Genomic DNA, 22,941 nt, shown 5'->3' on the forward strand with positions numbered 1-22,941 from the left:
ACATCTGCGAAGGTTACTTTGATGCAGATGAAGAAACTAATTCTTTTTTAAGTAAAGCATTCACCTTAATTTTTATTCATTTTAGTCTTCCCTATAACAATTAGTGTCATTTTATTGTACATTAGTAACCAATTGGAGAAAGTATAAAGCAATAAGTGAATTTAGAATGAGCTAAAAATCTCACTGCAGAAGTTGGATGCAATTGTAAAAAATGTCAGTTGCAACTATGCTAATAAAGGGCTTCAACACTGCAGTAATGAAGAGCTGTTTCAATTTTACTGTTGCAGCAACATTTTGACTTATGTTACTTTTTCAATTTATATATAAAGCACATATAGAAAGCCCTGACAATACCTATGTTAGTGAATACAAAAAATACCTAAAAAGTTATTCAAAAGATAATCTGCAAAAAAGGTAAAGAAAGGGCAAAATAATAAAAATTAAAAACAAAGTATAAAAATAAAATCTTTTTGTTTTTAATAATGCTTTTGCATTAACACTTTACAAAAGATTTTCAATTCTAAACTATCTCAGATTAATTAAATCAACAAATTTATTGGTAGAAAATTAATTACAATTTTTCAAAGTAAAAAAGGAAAAATTGCTTTTCGCCTAGATGGATAGTTTTTAAACTCTCGCTTGTATGCCTTGTGTTTTTTTATTGCCCAGACAGTCATTTGCGCTGCACCTACCAGAGTAAACAGCCCACTAGTAAAAGCTTGTGTCATTATTGTAAAACATAACCAAGAACCAATTTCATAAGTATAGTTTGGGCATGATACTAGATTAAAAAGCCATGTCAGTGGATTTGCTCCAGCATATGGTATATTTCTTTCCTTTGAACCTTCTGGTCTTAAATTCCTCAAAGCAACATGAATAGAGTAATTTCCTAGCTGGCATATTGCAAAACCAAATAAACTTCCATAGACTTGTATATCTCCATAGATAGCAGGTGTGTAAAGTGGATGGTTTATGAAATATGCAATCAGAGCAGAAAAGCCCCAATAATAAGTGCAATTCTTAAATAAGTTTCCTATTGGCATTGTCCCATGAGAAAACCTATGAATAAACTGGGTTTCCAATAAGCGTTTAGCATAATGAAATAGAAAGCAACCGCAAGCAAGATGAACATTTTTATGCATGAACAATGTGTTTGCGCCAGTACCATAAATGATACTTGGTCGGAGATAAAATATTAGATAGACAAAGAAAGGACCTGCATATTCACTTAAGAACACAGTTTTCCATTGAATTTGAGGACCAAGATCTTTAAAATAAAATCTTGCAGTATGATCAAATTTCAATGATTGAAGACTTTGCTTATCATCAACCACTAGACCACGTGGTTCTATGCGTAAGGCTTGTCTTGATGGATACAAATGTGGTTTGACTTTTCTATAAAGTTCTTTTACTTCACCAACTGTAGTGTAGATGGAAAGATCATCAAAGGTGATTAAGACTGCTTTTGTAGTAGCACTTAACAGCTCCACCTGAAATAAAGGATTAAAATATACTGAATTAAATTTGATCAGATTTTAAAAAAATAAAATCAATTAAATCTCATCAAACTTATCTGGCCTGTAAAGATAAGGATGCAGCAGAACAGCTGACTTTGTTGCACCCTCAACTTTTAAGGCCGGCTTTTAAATTAAGTTTAAACCAAATTTCTTTAAACATTTTTATTTCTATAAAAAATTCATATAAGTACCTTCATTTTAAGAGTAGTTTTTTTTTTTTTGGTATCTGGGTGATTTAAAACAGAATTCACCGAAGAGGCAGTTTTCTAGTTATTCGGGGTTATCAGTTATAGTAAAATAGGCACGACACTCATTTGTTCACTAAAATAGTGAATTTTAAACTCTGTATTCTGGTTTAGTAAGTGTGACTCGTGTTCTTAGGGCTTGAGTATTGGTAAATTGAAAAAACATCAATTCAGCGCCAAATGCGCAATAAAGTTGCCTGGAAATAATTTATTTGCCTTTTCACCCTTAAACCAAATGAAAATCTGGGTAGAAGAGTAAAACCACTATACCTTTCATTTTTGCTTCATCTTTAGTTGTAGATTATGTTTAATTAGTTCAATTTTTTTACGAGTTTTTTTTTACGTCCTTCACAAAATTATTTACTTGGGGCAAATCCTGTTTTGGTTAATGGTATTGTTTTGTAACCAAAAACTATAGTAGTTTTGCTTGTACGTCTCTCAGCAAAATCTCACTGTGTTTAATCCTCCATTTACTGTTTTCAAAAGTTTCTTGGCTCTTCCTTTTAAATTTGAACGATGGGACGAAAAGATGTTTTAAGATATTCATTTTTGTAAAATATTTGAATGTGGAAGTAAAACTATGCTCAATTGGAAGAGTTTTTCTCCAAACTTAGAGAGCCAACTTCACAGTGTGAATAGGATTGATGTTTTTCTAAATTTTCGCTTCATTATAATTGCTATTGCTGTCTACTAGTGGTTTGTATCGTTTCCCGTGAATAAAAGATTTGCTTGTTGTTATTTTTTTAATCATTTTTTGTGAATTCTTTACAGCTTTTAAACCTTCTATTTGTTGATTGATATTTGAAAACTAAAATTGAATTTTAGTCAACTCTTTAATGCGTATCATTATTTTTCATCTAAACCTTTCATATGCACAGTTCTTAAATGACTACTGTTTAGTTCCTTTAATATTTGATCTTGATTTTTGACTGGCAATCTTGTAGGGATGTTTTTCGTCATCTTGTGTTGATCCTATTTACTTAATAACAAAAATTACGTCAGCTAATGTTTATATCAACATACTTGAAGAAATAATACTTCAATATAGTGAGAAAAACCTGCCGTTGCTTTAGGCATATCAGCAGGATAACAATATTAATCATACGGTTTCTAAGCTAAGAGAACTGAATAATTTTTTTTGAGGTATGTTGTTTGAAAAAAAAAACGTAGGGGAGACCGGGGTTAGTTGGCTACAGTTTTAGTTTTTGAGCTCTGTGCATTTCTGGGTGACTTTTTTTGAGGATATCAAATTGCAGTTTAAAAGAATATGAATTTGGCAAGCATGTTCAAGTGTCAAACATTAAAAAAAAAATAAATGGAGACCCAAAAAGGGCCTCCAAAAAAGAAAAAAGTATGTGCCAACTTACCCCGGCCCGGGGTAAGTTGCCTATACTCTAAGGGTAAGTTGGCACACCATATAAAAAGAGACAAATTCAGCAACATTAAGCATATATTTCAAGCGCATCTTTTTTATGAAAACTCTTGATGATTTTTATCCAACAATATTTTTTGACATTAACTTTTATTGCTCTTAAGTTGATCGAATAGACTTTCCTTCTATAAAAATAGCGTAACAGCATTTTTTGAAACATTTTTAGAATTTACAGGCCTGTCTACTTTTTTTTTTACAATTTCGCATGTCTGTAGATTTTTTTTTTGTTCGGTAGTTGCTTAGCTGCGACATATAAAGGGTTCATAAGGTAATAATAATCTTAAAGCAATGATTCGAAAATTCGTCATTTTGAAAACTCGTTACACACACACACGCACACACAGACACACACACACAGACACACACACAGACACACAGACACACACACACACACACACACACACACACACACACACACACACACACACACACACACAAAACCTTCCACTAATACAGCTCTCACTTATATCTCGTTGATTGTTTAATTTTATATCGTTGCTCCGAGAGATAACATCTGAAGACTCGATCGAGTTTTCTTTCGAAATAATCGGCTCGATTAACTTTGTATAACCGAGCAAAAAAGCTTTAGAGGGTGACACGCCGTTCTCGATTATTGAAAAAACATCAGTTTTTTAGGCGCTAGGTTTAGTTTGATCGGCCCTAATTTTCTGTATCAAGTCTCATTCAAGGCAAAAAGTCAAGACGGTAGCGCGTTGTCTCCTGCATAACTACAAATTGAAATGGTAAGTAAAAGTTTCTTTAAAATAATCATGTAAGTTGAATGAAACTTAGCATCCAAAATTTCAAAGTAAAGACAGATTACTAACATTTAAAAAAATAAAACGATATTCATTAATTTCAGCTTTTAAAACTTATGTTATCTACAAAACTTCGAATCATAAAATAACCACTCGATTAGTATCTTATCTGAAATGAAGTTTATAACATCTTTTTACTGTTGAAAACTTATTTAAAAAAGCCAAGTTACAGGATCAATTATTGTAATTAAGCAATTTTATTTAACATTTAAAAAGGGAGTGTGTAAGTTATGTGGAGATCATTAATGTATTTTTCCAAAAGATAGTTTGAATGTTTTGTTTAACGAAAAGTGCTTTATTTTAGAAGTTCTTTAAAATTTTTAAGGGTCTTAAATAGTTCCAGTAGGGGTGGTTTAATGTAGAGCAAAAAGTTACGGGGACTAAATTTTATTTTTGATTTTAAAAATGTCTACATCATTTCTTAGTTCTCATTCTTACCATAATGTCCTGTGTTAATCTGCAGCAAATCTTAAAATAATAGGTTTTAGTACATCCATTGATACCCTTTTCTTTTAACAAAAACAGAAGTTTTTGATGATTCGGTCTTTAATGAAATTGATATTAAGTTTAGCAAAATGCTGTTAATTTGAAAATAAGTTATTTTAGTACTTGGCAAATGCAACTCTAAATTATTCAAAATATAAATATCAAAGCATGCAGAATGATACAAGGCACTGTAGTTAATGCTACATTGTGTAAATCACCTTTTTATTTGCACAAATTTTAAATTGCACAATGTAAAGTTACTACACAATTTATGTAGATCTCTATCATGTTACGTGAAAGTTGTTTTTACAGGCTGATCAACTAACAGAGGAACAAATTGCAGAATTCAAAGAAGCATTCTCGCTTTTTGATAAAGATGGTGATGGCACAATCACTACAAAAGAGCTTGGAACAGTCATGAGGAGTTTAGGACAAAATCCTACTGAAGCTGAATTGCAAGACATGATTAATGAGGTTGATGCAGATGGAAACGGTACAATTGACTTTCCTGAGTTTTTAACTATGATGGCACGTAAAATGAAAGATACTGATTCAGAAGAAGAAATAAAAGAAGCTTTCCGTGTTTTTGATAAAGATGGTAATGGTTATATTAGTGCTGCTGAACTGAGGCATGTGATGACAAATCTTGGTGAGAAGTTAACAGATGAAGAAGTTGATGAAATGATCAGAGAAGCTGATGTTGATGGTGATGGTCAAGTAAATTATGAAGGCAAGACTTTAATTACTACTCTTTTTGTCTTTAGTGTACAATGAAGGGTTGTGGCTTTAAAATCTAAGTATCCAAGTTTTTAAAAATTTTAAATGCTAAAAATTTGTATTTTACAACTTAAAATAATTTTGATTATACTGATCTAAAAATATATTCTGATTTAATTTTTTTTAACACAGCACAAATAATGCAACTCATAAATTATTACTTTTCTTAGAATTTATAGGAATATTGAAATTTGTTATTTGATAAAAAGCTTTTGCATGCTGATAAAATTTGTTTAAAGAAACTTGAGAAATGATATTTGTATTATTCAACACAGATTAATGAAAAGCTTTTACTGATTTAATAGTAAATTTGTTTTTTTTAAATACAAAAATGTTTCTTTCATTTTTAGCAATAACATCTGAATAGAATAAAGCATTGTTAAATTTTTTTGTCTTTTTGTTTTGTTTTGTTTTTTTACAAACTAAATGTTGAGTTTAAGTTTTCTTGCATGCAAGATGATCCTAAAACATGAAGGTTGCTTTTTTTTTAAAAGTTAACAAGATTTGAAATAACAATTTTCTACAGTGAGTTATTTTTTATATTGCAAAAAATAAACAGGGAAAAAATTAACCACCTTTTTGCCTCTGAATAGTTTAAGTTTCTCAGTTAGCTGAGGTTCCACAAACATAAAATCTGTGGGGTGTCATAACCAAACTTGTATAATATTAGAGTTTAAGTCAAAACATGAAAATGTCAGAATAGAAAATAATTCCCTCAGTGTGATGAAATCTCAGAAAAGATGTTGTTTTAAAGTGGAAAATATTGAAGTTAAAATTACATTTTTGTTTATAACAATTAGATGATTCATTTTTTCTTGTTTTATTCCCTTATCCTCTTAAAACAAAAGTCCAAAGAAATCTGGTTTTATGGAAACAAGATAAGCAGATGTAACTATATGATTACACTTAATTACATAAAATATAATTGCATTTATATTATTGTTTTAACTCAAGGGGACAAATTATATTATAGTTTATATTATTGTCTTATGCATATGACATTTGTGAACATGTCTTATTTTCTTCCTATAAAAAAGTTGAGACCTAATGTTTTTAAAAAATGTCTGAAATGGGCATGTATGATAGTATACAAATTTGTAGTTTTTACTTAAGCCCTTTAGACATCTAATTACCCAATTTTTGGTAATAGAACTATGTTCCTATAAAATCTTTCTCTCAAGAGCTCTTATTTTGTATCAAGAGTTTTAGATACAAAGTAGCAGTTCTACTTCATTCAAATGTTAATCTTAAGTTTAAAATTATACTGTTGAAAGTTACCCAACTCTGGGTTAAATGAATGTTTTGATGAAAGATTCTGACATTTTTATATATTTATTAAATAGCCCTAAGTTTTGAGTTGGAAAAGCCATAAAAATCTATAGTAATTTTATTTTTCACTTTAATAATAAAATTTATCTTGTAATTCACATTTACATTTTGTATTGTTTGGAAATTAAATTGTAAAATATCTTTTAAAAAAATTTTTATTTTTACTCAAAAACAAAAGTTATTGCTAATATTTGATTTCACATTCTTTTAAAATGAAAGCAGGCTTAATAAAAAATTTTTTTTATCTGTAATCAAATTTTGAATATGAAAACATACTTAGTTTCTTCTATTTATTATTTCAGTTCTTAATTCATAATTATAAAATGATTTATAAATATATCAATATTGAGCATCAGCACTTAAATAATACACACTGGCTTTGTTATAACATTAGGTTTTTCCCTTTAATTACCAAATCATAAAACTTAGAACAGTAGTTGCCAAATGCTTTTTCAATTATCTTCTTAGAAATTTCCTTTTCTCTAAAGGAAATATATTAAAATATTTTCTCTTACGCACTGCACATTTTTTGTAATTAACCTGCTGTCAATAAATATCCATTGCCAAATTTAAGTTACCAGTCGAATGAAATAGTTCTTTAAATGGAAACTAAAATTTTGTTACGTAATAAAAGTTAATTCTTATTTTTTGTTTAAAAGTTAATTCTTATTTTTTCATTTAGAATTTGTAAAAATGATGATGTCGAAGTAACGAGGTTTTGATGTGTACGTGATTGTTCAATACTGCAGATGTTGTAATGCGGTCAGGAAGATGATATAATGATTTTTTGTTGTTGTTGTATATGTGATTTAACTATCTTTACTCTTGGTTGACTATAGTGCGTTGTAAGTTATGCTATATAGATTAAGCGCTTGAACAGTTCCCTCTTGACATTTTTTTTTAGTTATGCCCCAGTAAACATGCGGAACAAAGTAAAAAAATGTCTGTCATAAAATTTTTTGAAGCCTTTTTTTCTTCTACTTAATGCATTACGACCTAAAACTCGTGGTGTTACAGAATGGACATTCAATTAAATTTCTATTGAAAAGAAATGTTTCGTTTGTGCTCTAAAGCATTGATATATCAACCCAATTTTTAGGTTCGTGGTAATTTGTTTATGATTGATTTTAAAACATTTTCTATTAGAAAATAAAGCTCTAAATATTTGATTTTTTGTGTCAAAAAAGCAGCCTATTTTTCAGAACATGATTTCTAAACATTAGGAAAACGTGAAAATAGGTATCAAATGGAATGATGAGTAATGCAAACTGTCTAAGTGTTTCGAGAACTACTTAAATTATCAAGTATGGGCTATGCTTTAAACTGAGTCATAAGATAATCTGTAAGTATCCGTCAGATTGTAATTTGCTGACCAGATATCGGAAAACTGGTATCAGAAAAATATTAAATTACTGATAAAAGAGGAGTTTGAGCAAATAATATTGAATACAGTTCTGTAAACTAACTTGACTGAAGTGGAGTTTTTTTTAGCGTCAATTAATTTCGGATTATACTTTAGGGGACACACCTGCACAAAATTCGGAGGGGTATAAAAATTTTTAAAAATACTCCTAATGACTATCACATTTTTTAAGAATATATGCAATAAGACACCGGTATTTAATCTCACGGATTTAAACTTAACGAAACTGATGCAAAACCAGTTCCAAGTGTGTGCTCTTACAACGTAACAGGAATCATTAAAATGAAACTCATGGAATGTTTTATGGTTTGATTTGAAACCCTAAAAAAAATTAATATGTAATGCAAAGCAGTTTTGAAGAGCGATATTGGTTTCAGTTAAAAAGTTTTTGTCGGGGTCTCTAGATATTTGTTTCCTTCCCTGCACAGTAAGAGGTTTGCGTGGAACAACTCCTTTTTTTTATTCTTTAAATCATAATGACTCTTCCGTATGACAGCAATAATATCTTAAAAATGTTTTCTCAATTTTGGCATCTGGTTTTATCATTACAATTTGTGCTTAACATTTAGAAATCTACGAAATGATCCGATATTTCAAAATTTTCAGTGGTATACTTTTTTTGCTAAGGATTCTGGTGGTAGTGTTGAAATTTGTATAATTGTTTGAAATTTTGAGAATTTTTTTCTCTTTAACAAGTGTCTGTTGATCAAATTGAATGCTTTTGTGTTACTTTTATCCAACTACTGATTGGCTGCTTAGTTGTCTCTTTTTCATTTTCATACTGTGATGTATTCCTCTATTTAATGGATGCTGAGCTGTGCCAATTAACAGGTGATACATCATTCGATTTTAAAAAATACCTTTTTAATCAGAAGGAATTGAAATCTAAGGAAACTTTTTAGCATCTTCTACAATAATTTTTCTATTTACCGTAAATGATTGAGCCCCGATGGTTTTTTTAACAACATGAGTTTTAAGGGTGGTGACAATTGCTGATGTTTACTTCTGCAAAAATTTATTAGAAATCCTTATCCATATCTAATGAATTCAAGAAACCCATTGTTACAAACTAAGCTCTTGATTTGCAAACGAACTTATTTTATTATTAACAATTAAAATCCAAAAGCTGGTCAATAACTGTTTTTTTGGATTTCGTGACTGGCTTCGCAAACGTATAGCTGCATTTTTGTTTAAATTCTGTTGAGGATAAGACAGAAATGGCCGCTTGAGACAAACATCAGGCTATTGCCGATCTTGTCTGTTCACCTAAAGTCGAAAAAACGCCAGTTGTTCACTCATGAAAGAATAAATGATTTAGTCTGAAAAACCCATTGAAGGTGCTTTTAGGGTCACAGCTTAAACAAAAAATTTGCTTTGAGCAAACATTTAAGTACGCCGTTATCAAAATTATTATTGCGAATTAGCTAAGTTTTTACTGTCGATGGTCCATTGTGATAACCTTCTGAATGGCGTTTGAAAGTTGTTGCTGAATAATGGCAATTAAAGGGCATGTTCATCAATCGCTCATTTCGCTCATTTGAGTGAGACGCATGAAAATCAACTACAAAGACCATCAACGGTATAACTGTGGTGATCTAAAAGTTATCGATATGCTGATAGACATGAAAATGGGTTTCACAAAAATTTGCTGCTTCTTGTGTTTGGGCAATCACGCTGTAACAGAATATATGAAACGAGAATAGGAACAATAGAACAAGTATAAGCCGGAAAGAAAAAGTGTTGATAACAATCTTTTGGTCCGCAAAATATTTATTATTTTAACTGCATATCAAAGTTTGCTTGATGAATAAGTTAATTTGGTTGCATTTAAAAATCTAGCGGAATAATTTTCAAAAATCAGTGCAGCGAAATTGAAACTTTTGTCCGACATCAAATTGAAGAGGTTTTCAAAGAATCTCTCACGACGAAGAAAAGGAAGCTTGGGAAATTTAAATTTGATTGAATTAACTTTCTTAGTAATCACAACTCAGCTCTGTACGTGAGAAAACCAAAATATATATTTGGAATCAATATGAAAAGTTTAATCAGAAAAAAATTTTGTATTCTTAATTAAACTAAAAAGGTTTATTTTATTCATCAGTATAATCAGCAGTTTTGAAACAAAAAATTTGGGGTTAATTCTTGACAAACAGTTGTTGATTAAAATTTTGGCGATTTCTTAATTTATGGGTTTGCACAACTTGTATTAGCAACTGCAAATATCTGAGACAGGATGGTATTGCTTGGTTGTTTTGTGAAACCGACTCTAAAAAAATTAAAGCTAAACTCTTCTAAACAAAGAGAAACAGAGGAAAATATTTACTTTAGAGAGGAAAGTTAAAAAACTAACGGCATGTCGAATGTTTGGCAAAAATTTGTCGATAAAGAACATTTAAATTTTGGATTAAAAATTTTTTAAACAGTTTTGTAGTTCGTTACTCTTTCTAGATATACATAGCAAATCTCATAAATGAATTCATAGGTAAAAATAAAAAATAAAAATATTTGTTCAAACACGTTTATCTACTTTTATTAACGAAAGAAGACTATTTTTCAAAACATTTTTAAAATGAAGATTCTGCACTAAGAACGACGCCTAACAACGTATCGAAGAAAACTACTTATCAAGTTATCAAACGATTCAAAAGTGGTCTAGTATGAGACAACAAGCTAAAAAAAAGCCGCCTAAATTAACAAACAGAACAAGAAACAGAACAAGAAACAGCGACTAAAGTTCAAAAATTTAGCCGAAAACAGATCGCTTTGAAATTCAAGGTGTAAAAGAGTTGTGTTTAATAAAATTATATTTATTCAGACTTTAATATGCTGAAAAATCTGCTGGATTTTACTCTTTTGACAAAGAATGAAGAAGAATGAAGAACTTAAAGTATAAAATACAAATCAAAACAAAAACAAAACTCGATCAGTTGACGTTTTTTGGGGAAAAGGTTAAACAGGTGTGTAGTGGAGGTTGGATGGCTTTGAATCAAGAACAATTAATCAATAGAACTTTAATAAATTTACAATAATAGATTTGAATGTCCTGCAAATGTTGATGACAGGTGTTTCGAGAAAAGAAAGAAAAGTTAAATATAAAAGAACCTTTATTTAAATTTATAAAAATTTAAAAGAACCTTTTTTTATTTGCAAGATTTCAAATGCAGTTTTGTTTATTAACATTAAAAAAAAAAAAAAAAGAGAAAGTTGACATAAAAAAATCGCTTTATTTTTGAGCAAAAAATTTTTAAATATTTATCAAAGAATACTACGAATAATTAACGACCATACGATAGGTATTTTTCAAAGAAACATAGAAATTCATACTAATTGGTGGAAGCACCGTTAATAAGCAGAAGTAGCAAGAGGGTTCTATTAGTCTGCATTTACTTGACTCAAAAACACTAATGAAGTTTTAAAATCAATTTTTTTATTGGTTTTTTTAACCATTTGTTTACAATTTTTACTCCCAGCTAGCACATATACGTTGGGCCAACGTCGGGCCGACGTCGAAAAATTGGTTGGCCGATGGTCGGTAACCGACGTTGGCTTAACGTCGATTTGGTAGTCGGCGCGACGTCGAAACCAACCGTTGGGCCAACGTTGGCCCAACGTCGGATTTCGACGTTGGGCGAGCGTCGCATTCTGACGTTGGCCCAACGTAATATTTTAATAATAATAATTACTAAAATATTACGTTAAATATTACTATTAATAGTTTTAATTTGTTTGCAAAATCATTGCTTTTGATTCAAAAGATGTGCACACCTTTTGAATCAATAGTTTTTGCAAACAAGTTAAAACTAATTCTTTAATTAGTAAACTATTTCTTTAACTAAGGTGGAACTATTTCTTTAGAGAAAACGCAGCTATTTCTTTAAATAAAGTGCAACTATTAATTTAAATAAAGCGCAACTATTTCTTCTAATGTTTGTTAAAATGTCCAAATAAGTTAAAATAAAATTTGGCGCTAAGAAACAAAAGTAAACATTGATGCTGATTAATGAACCAACTTTAATTTAATAATTACACAGAGAAAATCAAAATTTGTTATAATAATCATTATAATTAAGTTAAAATAATCGTATAAATTATACACATATCTAAACATAATAATGTTCTTTCTAACTGCTTGGCATCCTAACGAATCTTGCATCTTTACTTCGCTTGAGAGCAACTACAACATTCGAATGCTCCTCGTTATACAATTTGATAGTCTTTGATAATCTTTAATTTGATAATCTTTGATTTTGTATCTTTCATTTGATGAGCTTTAGGCATTGCCATAACTACTGGTAAAATTATAAGTATTATGTTATATATATTTGTGTGAGTGTAAAATGCACATAAATAAAAATATAATAATTTTTTTTATGTATTACCTGGACAAAAATGGTGAAAAAACATAAGGTTCATTTGTTGATATTGCATTCATTTTTTCAAGTCATGGTCTATACAGAAAATTTTCGATTAACAGATTCAGTATTTCACTGCAATAATTAGAGACAACAAGCTTCAAAACTCTACTATAAAATTACTAAAAGAATTCCAATTACCATTAAAATGCCACAAATATATATAGTTAATACACTACCAAATAATTGTTACCTTCTCCCTCTTTAACAGCTGCCAAATGAATTAAAAAATAAACGCCCCTTTAAACATAACTGAAAAAAAGAACAATTTAAACAAAAGCTTCATTCAGTAAATAATTATAAATGTCAAAAAATAATAATGAAACAATAAATAATAAAAACATAAAATACAAAAACTATACAGAAACAAGAAGTTATATAATATATTATAACTTTAGGACATTTTAACAACATACAATTATAATGCAGATAAGAATTATAATACAGGAATGAGGTACACGTATATTTACTACCAATATCTTATCTTCGTAAAACACATGCATTTACTAACATCTTTGTAAAACAAAACCATCTACTAAAAATATGTTATCTTTGTTAAACACGTGGATTTACTAATAAATAAATACTTAACATTAATGCTGATCAAAGAAGCATCTTTAACTTTGTAACACAGAGAAAAATCAAAATTTGTTGTAACAATAATTATAATTATATTAAAATATTTGTACAAATTATACACATATTCAAACATAATAATGTTCATTCTAACAGCTTAGCATTCTTACAAATCTTGCATATTGATTTCGCTTGAGAGCAACTTTAACGTTTGAATGCTCCTCATTATACAACTTTATATAAACATTTGAACTTGCATCTTTCATTTGATGAGCTTTAGACATAACTACTGTTAAAATTATAGGTAATAGGTTATATATATTTGTGTTTGTAGATAACAGTAACATAATTTACATATTTTTATATTCAATAAATAATCTATATCAAAGTAAAAATCGATATTTGAAGTAAAAAAGTAGTTAATGACAAACACATGCAAAAAATATTTAGTTTATACAAATAAAATGCATATAAAACATAATAAAATATTTTTTTCAATCTACCTGCATAAACATGGCAAAAAAATGTGATTTAAAAAATACTAATCAGTACATTTGTTGGCATTGCATTCATTTTGTAGAATACCACAAATGCATATAACAAAATGCAACACTAAATTGGTAACACTTATTAAGTATTACCAAATAATGAACTACTAAAGACTTAAGTGGTTAATAACTATTTAGACTGTATAGACTGTATAGTTATGAACTACTTAAGTCTTTAGTAATTAATAACTCTTTAATTGTATGTAACATACTATATGATACTGACTGTATCATATTTTATGATACAGCCTGTATCATACAGTGTTTGACATGCAGTAGTTGTCTATATAGTATAGACAGTGTACTACATACATTATGTTTATGTACTACATACACTATTATTTATAATGTGTGTACTACATGCATTAGTACTGTATGTGGTACATACATTATTAATTAGATATTATTCAACTAGATAAAACTGAGGGATGATACAATTAACTACATTGTAGTTGATTGTATCATACATCAGTTTTAAAAATCCAACAGTTTGTATCAATAACATTATGACATAATGTTATTGATACAAACTACATGACTTTTAAAATTAATGCATGATATCATGCAAATTAATCGTATATACGATTAATTTATGTGTATGTACAGTACATAAATTATAAATGTATGTAGTACATACAAGAGTAAAACAAGAGTTTATTTAACTTTAGTTTATAATGTCATTAAAAACTAAAAACATTATAAGCATTATAATTTATATATAATGACATTATAAACATTATAAACATTATAATTATACATAATGACATTATAAACATTATAAACATTATAATTATACATAATGACATTATAAACATTATAATTTAATTAAACAAACTCTTGTTTTAAAGAAAAATTAAAAACTGCATCTTAATAGATATAAAAATTAGCATGTTTGTATTTATTTTTTTAATGATTTGATATTAAATTCGAAATTACTCAATACTCAATTACTACGAAATTATTATAAAATCATGAAATTCAAAGCAATAAAATACTCTAATAAAAAGTTGCGCCACACAGCCACTGATCTCTATAATAACTGCATAGCGCATCTCTAATATCAAAATTCACGCCAAAATCGCCATATTGGAAAGCCCCAGAACAATGAAATCTGAAATGTGCGATAAAGCGATAAGCCGAAAAACAGAACTTAAAGCTTACGGGATTAAAATTTTTGGGGCTTTCCAATATGGCGATTTTGGCGTCAAAAAATAAGAAGTTTTGCTCGGAGTTGCGCTATCCAGTTATTATAGAGATCAGTGCACACAGCTTTTAAAAATGGACGAAAACTTTTTTAACGCTAAACACGGTATCACACTGTACGCATTTAAAAATGGTCGTATTTCGACGTTGGCCCGACGTTGGTCCAACGTCAGCGCGAAGTTAATAAAATTGGCCAACGCTTCCGACGTTGGCCCAACGTCGGCCCAACGTATGTGTGCTAGCTGGGCTTTCAAAATTTTCTCAAGTTCTTCACTTAAAGTATGATTCAGAAAAAACATTCGGAGTATGCGTAGACGATTTATTGCTTAAGCTTTGAAGGTCAAGGTCTATAGCCAGATTTGAGGATACCTGCCAAATTTTTTATGAAATACTTTTGGGTCATTCTACGTCGAAAACTTATCCAGACTAATCAAACAACCCTCTCCAAATTTCTTCATTTTTGATACAGGATATTTTTGCGTATTTTCAAATGTTTTAGATGTTGTGAGGCTTCAACGCTTTTTCACGACTATTTTAAATTAAGAGCAATCAAAGTGGCTACTTAGCAACACAAAAGTGGTCAAAATTGAGGCATCATTAGGGTTGTAGAGGGTGTGGGGCACACAGAGTGACACCATCGAAGACAGTGTCACCAAAATACGAAAACAAAAGAAATTGAACATAAGTAAGTATATACAAATAATTAACGACGTAGTTCATTGAGTTTGTCGCATTGAAAATCTTTTCTTCAACAAAATTTATAAAATAACGGTGCTCTTCTAAGTGTGGTATCGTAACTTAAATAAATAGAGTAACTTGTTTAACCGGTAAAATACCGTAAACAGTATTTTAAGGCGAGGTGCCGTATTTTAAGCACAGGAATTTGTAATTAACAGATTAATTTAACCACATGAAGGGAAAATTTAGATTTTTTAATTTTGTTTTATGATTAAAAACTCAATTTTTAAGTATTGTCTAATGTAAATATTTTGTTCATTAATTAATTATTGTTGTTTAAAAATTTTGTTCGTTATTTGTATCTGTGTGACATTTTAAATCATTGTAACGATCGATAACATCTTATGATCGGATTCATCTTTTGATCGGCTTGTGTTTCTTGTAACTTATCAGTTGTATCAATATCAATATTTTTTGTGTTTATAAGAAATAGTGAAATAGTAAAACCCAGATTGTCCCTGTAAAGAGCAACAACACTTGATTGCCATTTATACCCTGTATATAACTATGTATAAAGCTAATCAACAAGTAAAAATAAACTTGGATGGATTGATTGACTTTCATTCATTATTTACATAAAATTAAAGTTGGTAAATTCATGAGGCCCTGTAGTTTACAAGTTGTACTTGGACTAAAAATGTAAATTCAATTATAATTAGGGCACGTAAGGGTCAGTTTCCACTCATCCGTTTTAGCTAAGGGAAAGGGAAAAGATGGGAAAATTAATCACGTGAGCATGCTCAGTGATTAATGTTCCAAATTAAATTACAAACTGACCCTTATACTATGCGTCAACTGACCTTAATACTATACGTCAGTTGAGGTGATTCGGGTAATCTACAATTAAAAAGCGAAATTCACAAAAAAGGATATTTTGAAACATATTGGGTTAGGGAATATATTCGTAGCGTTTTTATCAAAGACTTTTATTTAAGGGAAATCTTTACTTATAACAATAAATTAATCGATTATGTATTCGCCATCGCTGTTCACGACCTCCTCCCACCTCTCGACCAATTTGTCGATGCCTTTCCGCCAAAAATCGCCCGGTCTAGTATCAAAGAAGTTATTGACCCAGTTTTTAAGGTCCTCTTCATTATTGAAGGTAACGCCCCTAATATGGTTCGACAGAGATCGGAAAAGATGGTAATCTGTGGGTGCAAGATCCGGAGAATAAGGCGGATGCTGAAGGACCTCCCATTCGAGCTCTTGGAGTGTGGCTTTGACGACTTGTGCAACATGGGGTCTGGCGTTGTCGTGAAGGAGTATGGTTTGGCTTTGTCAATGAGGTCTTTTCAGTTGAATAGCTTCATTTACGCGGCGTAGCTGGGCTATGTAGAGCTCCTTGGTGATCGTGACATTCCTATCGAGCATTTCCCAGTGCACCATGCCCTCCCAGTCCCACCAAACACATATCATGATCTTCTTTGGATGAAGGTCACGCTTGACTCTGGGCTTTGGCGTATCTCCTGGTGCTACCCATTCCTTCCTTTGCTTCATATTAATGTATAGACACCATTTCTCATCTCCCGTGACGATTCGATACAAAAAGCGCTGTTTATGATCACGTGTTGCTCGATGGCGGGCGAGATTTTGAGAAGCAATTTGAAGGCGATTTTCTTTATTTACTTCGCTCAACTCGTGAGGTACCCAGGCTCCCAATTTTTCAGCAAATCTCATTGAATGAAGATGGTTGAGAATCGTTTTATGATCACAGTTCATTTTTTCGGCCAATTCACGACTTGTTTGGTGACCATCCTCCTTTAAAAGTGCTTTGAGACGTTATTCGTCGAAGTCAGAAGGTCTCCCGCTGCGAGGTGTGTCGTCGACGTCAAAATCGCCATTTTTAAACTTTGCAAACCATTTTCGTGCAGTGGACTCACCTATGACACCGTCTCCGTATACGTATATATGTTTCAAAATATCCTTTTTTGTGAATTTCGCTTTTTAATTGTAGATTACCCGAATCACCTCAACTGACCTATAGTATTAAGGTCAGTTGACGCATAGTATAAGGGTCAGTTTGTCCCGGGTTGCTTCCAGATAAAGGAATTTAAGTCTCAGACCTGTGTGCAGCAGAACTCAGGATTTTTTTTATCACAATATATTTAGGAATATATTTAGAAATTGATCAAGAGAAGGTGCTATCCAACACGTATCTTTTGCCGACCACAAATATTGTTTTTGATAGTTCAACTGGACAGTCAATATACAAATAAATAGCTTTAGAAGACACGGATCTTGAAAACAAGTCTAAAGAAGAATGTCTTTTTCTGAGGAAACTTTTGAATAAGAATGAAGAAGAAAAAAGAACATAAGGTAAAAAAATACAAATAAAAAAAACATAAACAAAACAGCTCGATTAGTTCAAGAAAAACCAAAAATCAAAGTCAATTTTGTACTGTAGATCTGTTAGATTTTATTATGTAAAAAAAACGGAAGATGATTGATAGTGATTGCCTCTGTACATAAAAAACTTTAAAAGATGTCATACAATCTTAAGTGATTCTAGTGTCCTTAATTAACAGTAACTGATAGCAAGGTGGTGGCAATCAATTTTATTATCGCAATACGCTTATATAATACGCAATTATATAAGCGTATTGCGATAATAAAATTGATTGTTGCATTACACTGTGACACGAGTAATGCAACAATCAATTTTATTATCGCAATACGCTTATATATAAAACACTTATCATGTGCATTAAAAATTTGGATAAAATACATATTTCACTTTTGGAGATCTAATCTTTTCTGTAAATTTGAAACACACACTTCGCCTCCATTTTCATTATGATTGCTGCTCTTTGGTTATGAGACTTTTTCCCCCATATTTGTAATGATATTTACCACAATATTACTGTACTGCTGCTGTACTGGCACTTTTGGGCAACGGTACCATGAACTTTACATTAAGGTTTTTCTGTATCATATCTATACCATATAAACTTTGCCGTTTTTTAAAAGTTTATAAAAAAAATCGTTTTTTAGCACAAATCCTATTTCTTAACATTACTAGAAATATTATTTTTTTTCTTACACAAGACATTAAGATTTCGAAGTTTTACATAAAATTTATAACTGTCCAGTTCAAAACTTATAGGGCTTCTGCAAACCCAATCATATATTTATCGTCAAAGGGATCATTACTGAAAATCATGATATATGCTTATTTATTATTTTGTTATTACTTTTTTTTCTCGATTAACAATTTTATTTGATCTTGCTTTCTGACTTTTAATTTTATTTATTTGAAATCAACTTTATTTATTTGAAACCAACTTGCCAATAAACAAGACCTTTTAACACTTAACCAAAAAACATGGTAGTGAAACTTGAATAATGGTAGTGAACAATGGAAGTGAAACTTGAATAAGCCTGTCATACAAAGACTTCAATACTTTTGACCTATATTAGCAAACTTTTCTTTTATCGTGCGAGTTGAGCCAGCTTGATCACGTTATTTTCAATCTGGTTCATGATGTTTTATGTACTACAACAGGTGATCAAATGACTATAGCTGTTCAGAGAAAAGATTTGCAAAACATACCATGGCCTTCCTACAGCTCTGGTACATTTTGTGAATAAGAGCTGTAAGAAGGCCTTGATGTGTTTTGGAAATCTTTTCTCTGACAGGTGTTGCAGCACGTATGCTTTTTTGGAATCAGCAGGCTGTTCATTATCTATGGCAAGTTTGTCAGTTCATTACTTACGGCGAGTTTCTCTAGTGATTTTTACAATCTTATTAATCCGAACTAAATTGCTTTAAGAATTTTTGATGTCCAAAATCCGTCGGATTTGAGATTCGCATTTTTATGTCAAGCGTTCTTTTGTTACGTACGAATGTCAATGAATGCGAGAAAAATACTTTGCTCGCGAAACACGTAACTTACAATTGAGAAATTTTTTAAGAAGAAAATTATTCAGTTTGGAAGCGTTTATACAAGAGGTAAAAAATATAGCGATTTTCTAGTTTGTAGGTGTCAACTAAACCTAAGTAAAGTCTTTCAAATGTTGCATTAACTTACATTTGTTGAAAAAAAAGCTGCCACAAAAAAAGCTGTATTGGCGATTATTTATCCTAACCCAAAATCGACAGCTTTTCGCTCAATGGGTTTTACCATTATAACGACGATTCAAAATTATATGGCGCCCCACCCCACACCCAATACGACACTGGTAACAATACAAACTAAACCAGATCTTTAAAGATTAGAGTGCAAATTTTTAACATGGCGATATTATGCAAATATACTGATTTAAACTCAAAACGGAAAACGTTGATATATACTTATTATATTATAGTCAATTGTTTTATTTGAATTGAAATAGTTCTCTTTAGCTGGACACAGAAAAAAAAGTTATTAAAGGACTGGCTGGTGTCTTCGCTTTGAGAAGTTGTTAATTACTCTTTTTCAAAAACATTAGCGGCCCAGAAATACTCATTAATATTAATTCTGGCGTAAATCTTTTATATGACGCCTTGCCACTTTTTTGTTCCGAAATCTCCGAGGATTTCGGAACAAAAAGTGCTTAAAGTTATTTAATATACAACAACGATTTTGTAACAGACATTTATCAGAGTCGCAATATTAGTGTTTTTTCATTTTAAGGAAAATCGTATAAATTATGCTCATAGACGCGAATTTTTATTAGACATAAGTTTGCAATTAATCGGAAGTCAGCCAAGAGGAAATATTCGGAAGTTTAGCCTAAAAGAAATAAATAATCTTAAACAAATATGGTTTTAATTGTTAAGAGTAAAGCTAGTTGTTTATTTTCCTTTCTTTATCTGCCAATTTATCAAACTTGTTATTGGTGCTTTTAGATTTTTATGTTTGACTACAAAATTGTGACCGAAGTCGTTAAAAAACCAAATAACTAAAAAAAAAAAAATAAAAATAAAAAGCGCCGCATTTTTTATTTTAGCACAGCGTCTCTCACTAAATATTTAACGAGGATCTCCCATTCAAACCAAGGGTGAAATATAAATAAGCACTCTGGCGACGAAATTCAACAAAAACTATTTGTGAACATAAATATTTATACTAACAATATTGCATTATATAATATGTATATGGTAAAATTTGGTCACATTTGGCTTAAATAAACAATTGATTCTGAATTTGTTATAACCAAAATATTATTATCCAGAAACAAACTATTTTAAGAGTAAATACAAAAAATCATTAACTTTTTAGCTTATACAAAGAACAAGCAACAATTATAAAGAAATGCACTCAGGTGTTATTTTTCTCCAAGAAAAAAACCCTCAATATTTATTTTATTAAACAAATCTATACAACTAATAAAACAAATTAATAAACGAATATTAATGGCATATCTACAAGAATCTGTACAAGTTAAGAAGAGAACAACATTATTTAGCCATCATCATTTTTACAAACTCTAAAAAAATAAGAAATATGAAAAAACAGTTTTAATAATGAAAGTCAAACAACTTCATAATTTTAAAAGAATAACAAATTTAACAAAAAATAAAAAACAGCGTTTTAGTGATAGAAATTACACTCATTAAATGGTTTCAGATTGAAAAAATTATGTACTATCATGTATATTTAACATAAATAAATTCAAAAATTGGCTAAAAACTAATCCCTACCTTCATAGTTCACTTGACCATCACCATCAACATCAGCTTCTTTGATCATTTCCAAAACTTCTTCCTCTGTTAACTTCTCACCAAGATTTGTCATCACATGTCTTAATTCATGAGCACTAATAAAACCATTTCCATCTTTATCAAAAACACGGAAAGCCTCTCTAACTTCTTCCTCTGAATCAGTATCTTTCATTTTACGCGCCATCATAGTTAAAAACTCAGGAAAGTCAATTGTACCGTTTCCATCTGCATCAACCTCATTAATCATGTCTTGCAATTCAGCTTCAGTAGGATTTTGTCCTAAACTCCTCATGACTGTTCCAAGCTCTTTTGTAGTGATTGTGCCATCACCATCTTTATCAAAAAGCGAGAATGCTTCTTTGAATTCTGCAATTTGTTCCTCTGTCAGATGATCAGCCTATAAAAAAAAAATTTTCACACAACTTGATAGAGATCTACATAAACTGTGTAGTAATTTTACATAGTGCCATTTGATATTTGTGCAAATAAAAAATTGATTTATACGAAGAGTTGATTTACAAATAGTAGCAATTACTGAATTTAGTAATTCCATATGAATTGATATCCGTGTATTACTTACCAAGTGTTTAAAAAAACTAACTTTATATTTAGTGGCATTTTTCCAGATTTAATATCTATTTAATTGAAGAAGTAATCATCATAAATTTAAGTTTTAAATAAAACTTAATGCTTTAATTTTTAAGGCACTACGCTAAGAAAAAAATGCTTGATACTAAAACTAGAAAATTAGGCTATAGCTTTAATTTTAGTTGAATTCTTAGTCTTTATAAAAATATCATATTGAAATATTGTCACAAAAGGATCTTTGATGAACCTGTGAATTGTTTTTTTTTTTTTTTTTTATTAGACCTAAATTAGAGTTGGGATTGGTAATAATATTTTACAAATAATATTTTTTTATTAATATCTATCACTTGTTGCCTATAAATCTTACAAGTAGTAATAATATTTTTATTAATATCTATCACTTGTTGCCTATTAATCTTACAAGTAGTAATAATATTTTTGTTAATATCTATCACTTGTTGCCTATTAATTTTACAAATAGTAATAATATTTTTATTAATATCTATCACTTGTTGCCCATTAATTTGGAACTAACAATGACTTGACTCCTTCTTAAAGATTGCAATTTTTCTTTTATAAGTTTTATAACTACCTTCTCTTTTATTATCTATTTATACAAAAGCAACACAATTTTACAAATTTCTGTTGATGTTTTGGATTTTTATTTGTTAAATTCTAACCAACGTTAACAATACAGTAATTATATGAAGAAAGTACAACAAAATGTTTAAAATACAATAAAATTTATTTTAGTGTCGATGAAATTGAAGTAATTTTTATGGTGAAAAAGCTTACCATTTTAATGAGATTCGTGCCTTAGAAAAAAATAGCTCACGATCATAAAAGCCGACAGGGTCAGAAATAGATTGAGCTTATTTAATATGCTTTAATATTACAATTGAAAAAAAAACGTTTGAACCGCGAGAAAGGCTAGTCAAAACGAGGGTAAATTCTTTAAAACAAGCTTCTTTTACGCGCACATGATATCTTTGTTAGGACATAAAGATTTGAGTTAAAAAAATCAATTCTTTTTTTTTTTATGTTTTAAATTTTACAACTCCAACAAATTTAAAACAACGAAATATAAATTTTATTGATAACCAAAAATAGATTTATTTAAGCATTTAAACAAACAAAAATATTGAAAAATCTGGGAAAACAAAATTTTTTTGTTTAAATAACAAATATACTAGCTTTAGTTA

The 22,941-nt window shown here is 29.8% G+C and overlaps 3 protein-coding genes and 1 long non-coding RNA gene across 9 annotated transcripts; 1 reads left to right on the plus strand and 3 right to left on the minus strand.

Moving 5' to 3' along the window:
- Positions 1-452: 452 nt before the first annotated feature.
- Positions 453-1,830, minus strand: LOC145202517 (very-long-chain enoyl-CoA reductase-like). Its single transcript, XM_080075486.2, has 2 exons — positions 1,709-1,830; positions 453-1,490 (listed from the first exon to the last, which is right to left on the minus strand). The coding sequence occupies exons 1-2, from the start codon at positions 1,712-1,714 to the stop codon at positions 582-584; spliced, it is 915 nt and encodes a 304-aa protein (XP_079931612.2). The 5' UTR covers positions 1,715-1,830; the 3' UTR covers positions 453-581.
- Positions 1,831-3,801: 1,971 nt separating this feature from the next.
- Positions 3,802-7,487, plus strand: LOC145198780 (calmodulin). The gene is made up of 3 exons (XM_090082400.1): positions 3,802-3,937; positions 4,811-5,228; positions 7,287-7,487. The coding sequence occupies exons 1-3, from the start codon at positions 3,935-3,937 to the stop codon at positions 7,313-7,315; spliced, it is 450 nt and encodes a 149-aa protein (XP_089938526.1). The 5' UTR covers positions 3,802-3,934; the 3' UTR covers positions 7,316-7,487.
- A 4,497-nt stretch (positions 7,488-11,984) lies between these two features.
- On the minus strand, positions 11,985-14,194 carry LOC149890840 (uncharacterized). 6 transcript variants are annotated; one of them, XR_016450398.1, is made up of 5 exons: positions 13,186-14,194; positions 12,913-12,971; positions 12,633-12,691; positions 12,407-12,475; positions 11,985-12,316 (listed from the first exon to the last, which is right to left on the minus strand). It is a non-coding gene; the product is annotated as an uncharacterized LOC149890840 (long non-coding RNA). The 6 variants fall into 6 exon arrangements; XR_016450397.1 differs by having other exon boundaries at positions 12,913-12,974; XR_016450396.1 differs by having other exon boundaries at positions 11,986-12,313; positions 12,633-12,974; positions 13,186-14,105.
- Positions 14,195-20,731: 6,537 nt separating this feature from the next.
- LOC145200480 (calmodulin-like) lies at positions 20,732-22,685 on the minus strand. The gene is made up of 3 exons (XM_090082991.1): positions 22,535-22,685; positions 21,131-21,548; positions 20,732-20,916 (listed from the first exon to the last, which is right to left on the minus strand). Exons 1-3 carry the CDS (start codon positions 22,535-22,537, stop codon positions 20,888-20,890), a joined length of 450 nt encoding a protein of 149 aa, XP_089939117.1. The 5' UTR covers positions 22,538-22,685; the 3' UTR covers positions 20,732-20,887.
- Positions 22,686-22,941: the final 256 nt, after the last annotated feature.

Source organism: Hydra viridissima, unplaced genomic scaffold, assembly GCF_058129835.1.
Source record: "Hydra viridissima isolate aposymbiotic clone 2 unplaced genomic scaffold, HvirCarnegie_v1 scaffold_3, whole genome shotgun sequence".
In the NCBI taxonomy this organism is placed as follows: Eukaryota; Metazoa; Cnidaria; class Hydrozoa; order Anthoathecata; family Hydridae; genus Hydra; species Hydra viridissima.

What these genes read in the sequence shown, in the direction of transcription:
- LOC145198780 (XM_090082400.1), top strand. An exon ending in TGGTCAAGTAAATTATGAAG is followed by an intron (nt 5,229 to 7,286) that starts GCAAGACTTTAA and finishes TTTTTCATTTAG; the next exon opens with AATTTGTAAAAATGATGATG.
- LOC145200480 (XM_090082991.1), bottom strand. An exon ending in TGGTCAAGTGAACTATGAAG is followed by an intron (nt 20,917 to 21,130) that starts GTAGGGATTAGT and finishes TTATTTTTTTAG; the next exon opens with AGTTTGTAAAAATGATGATG.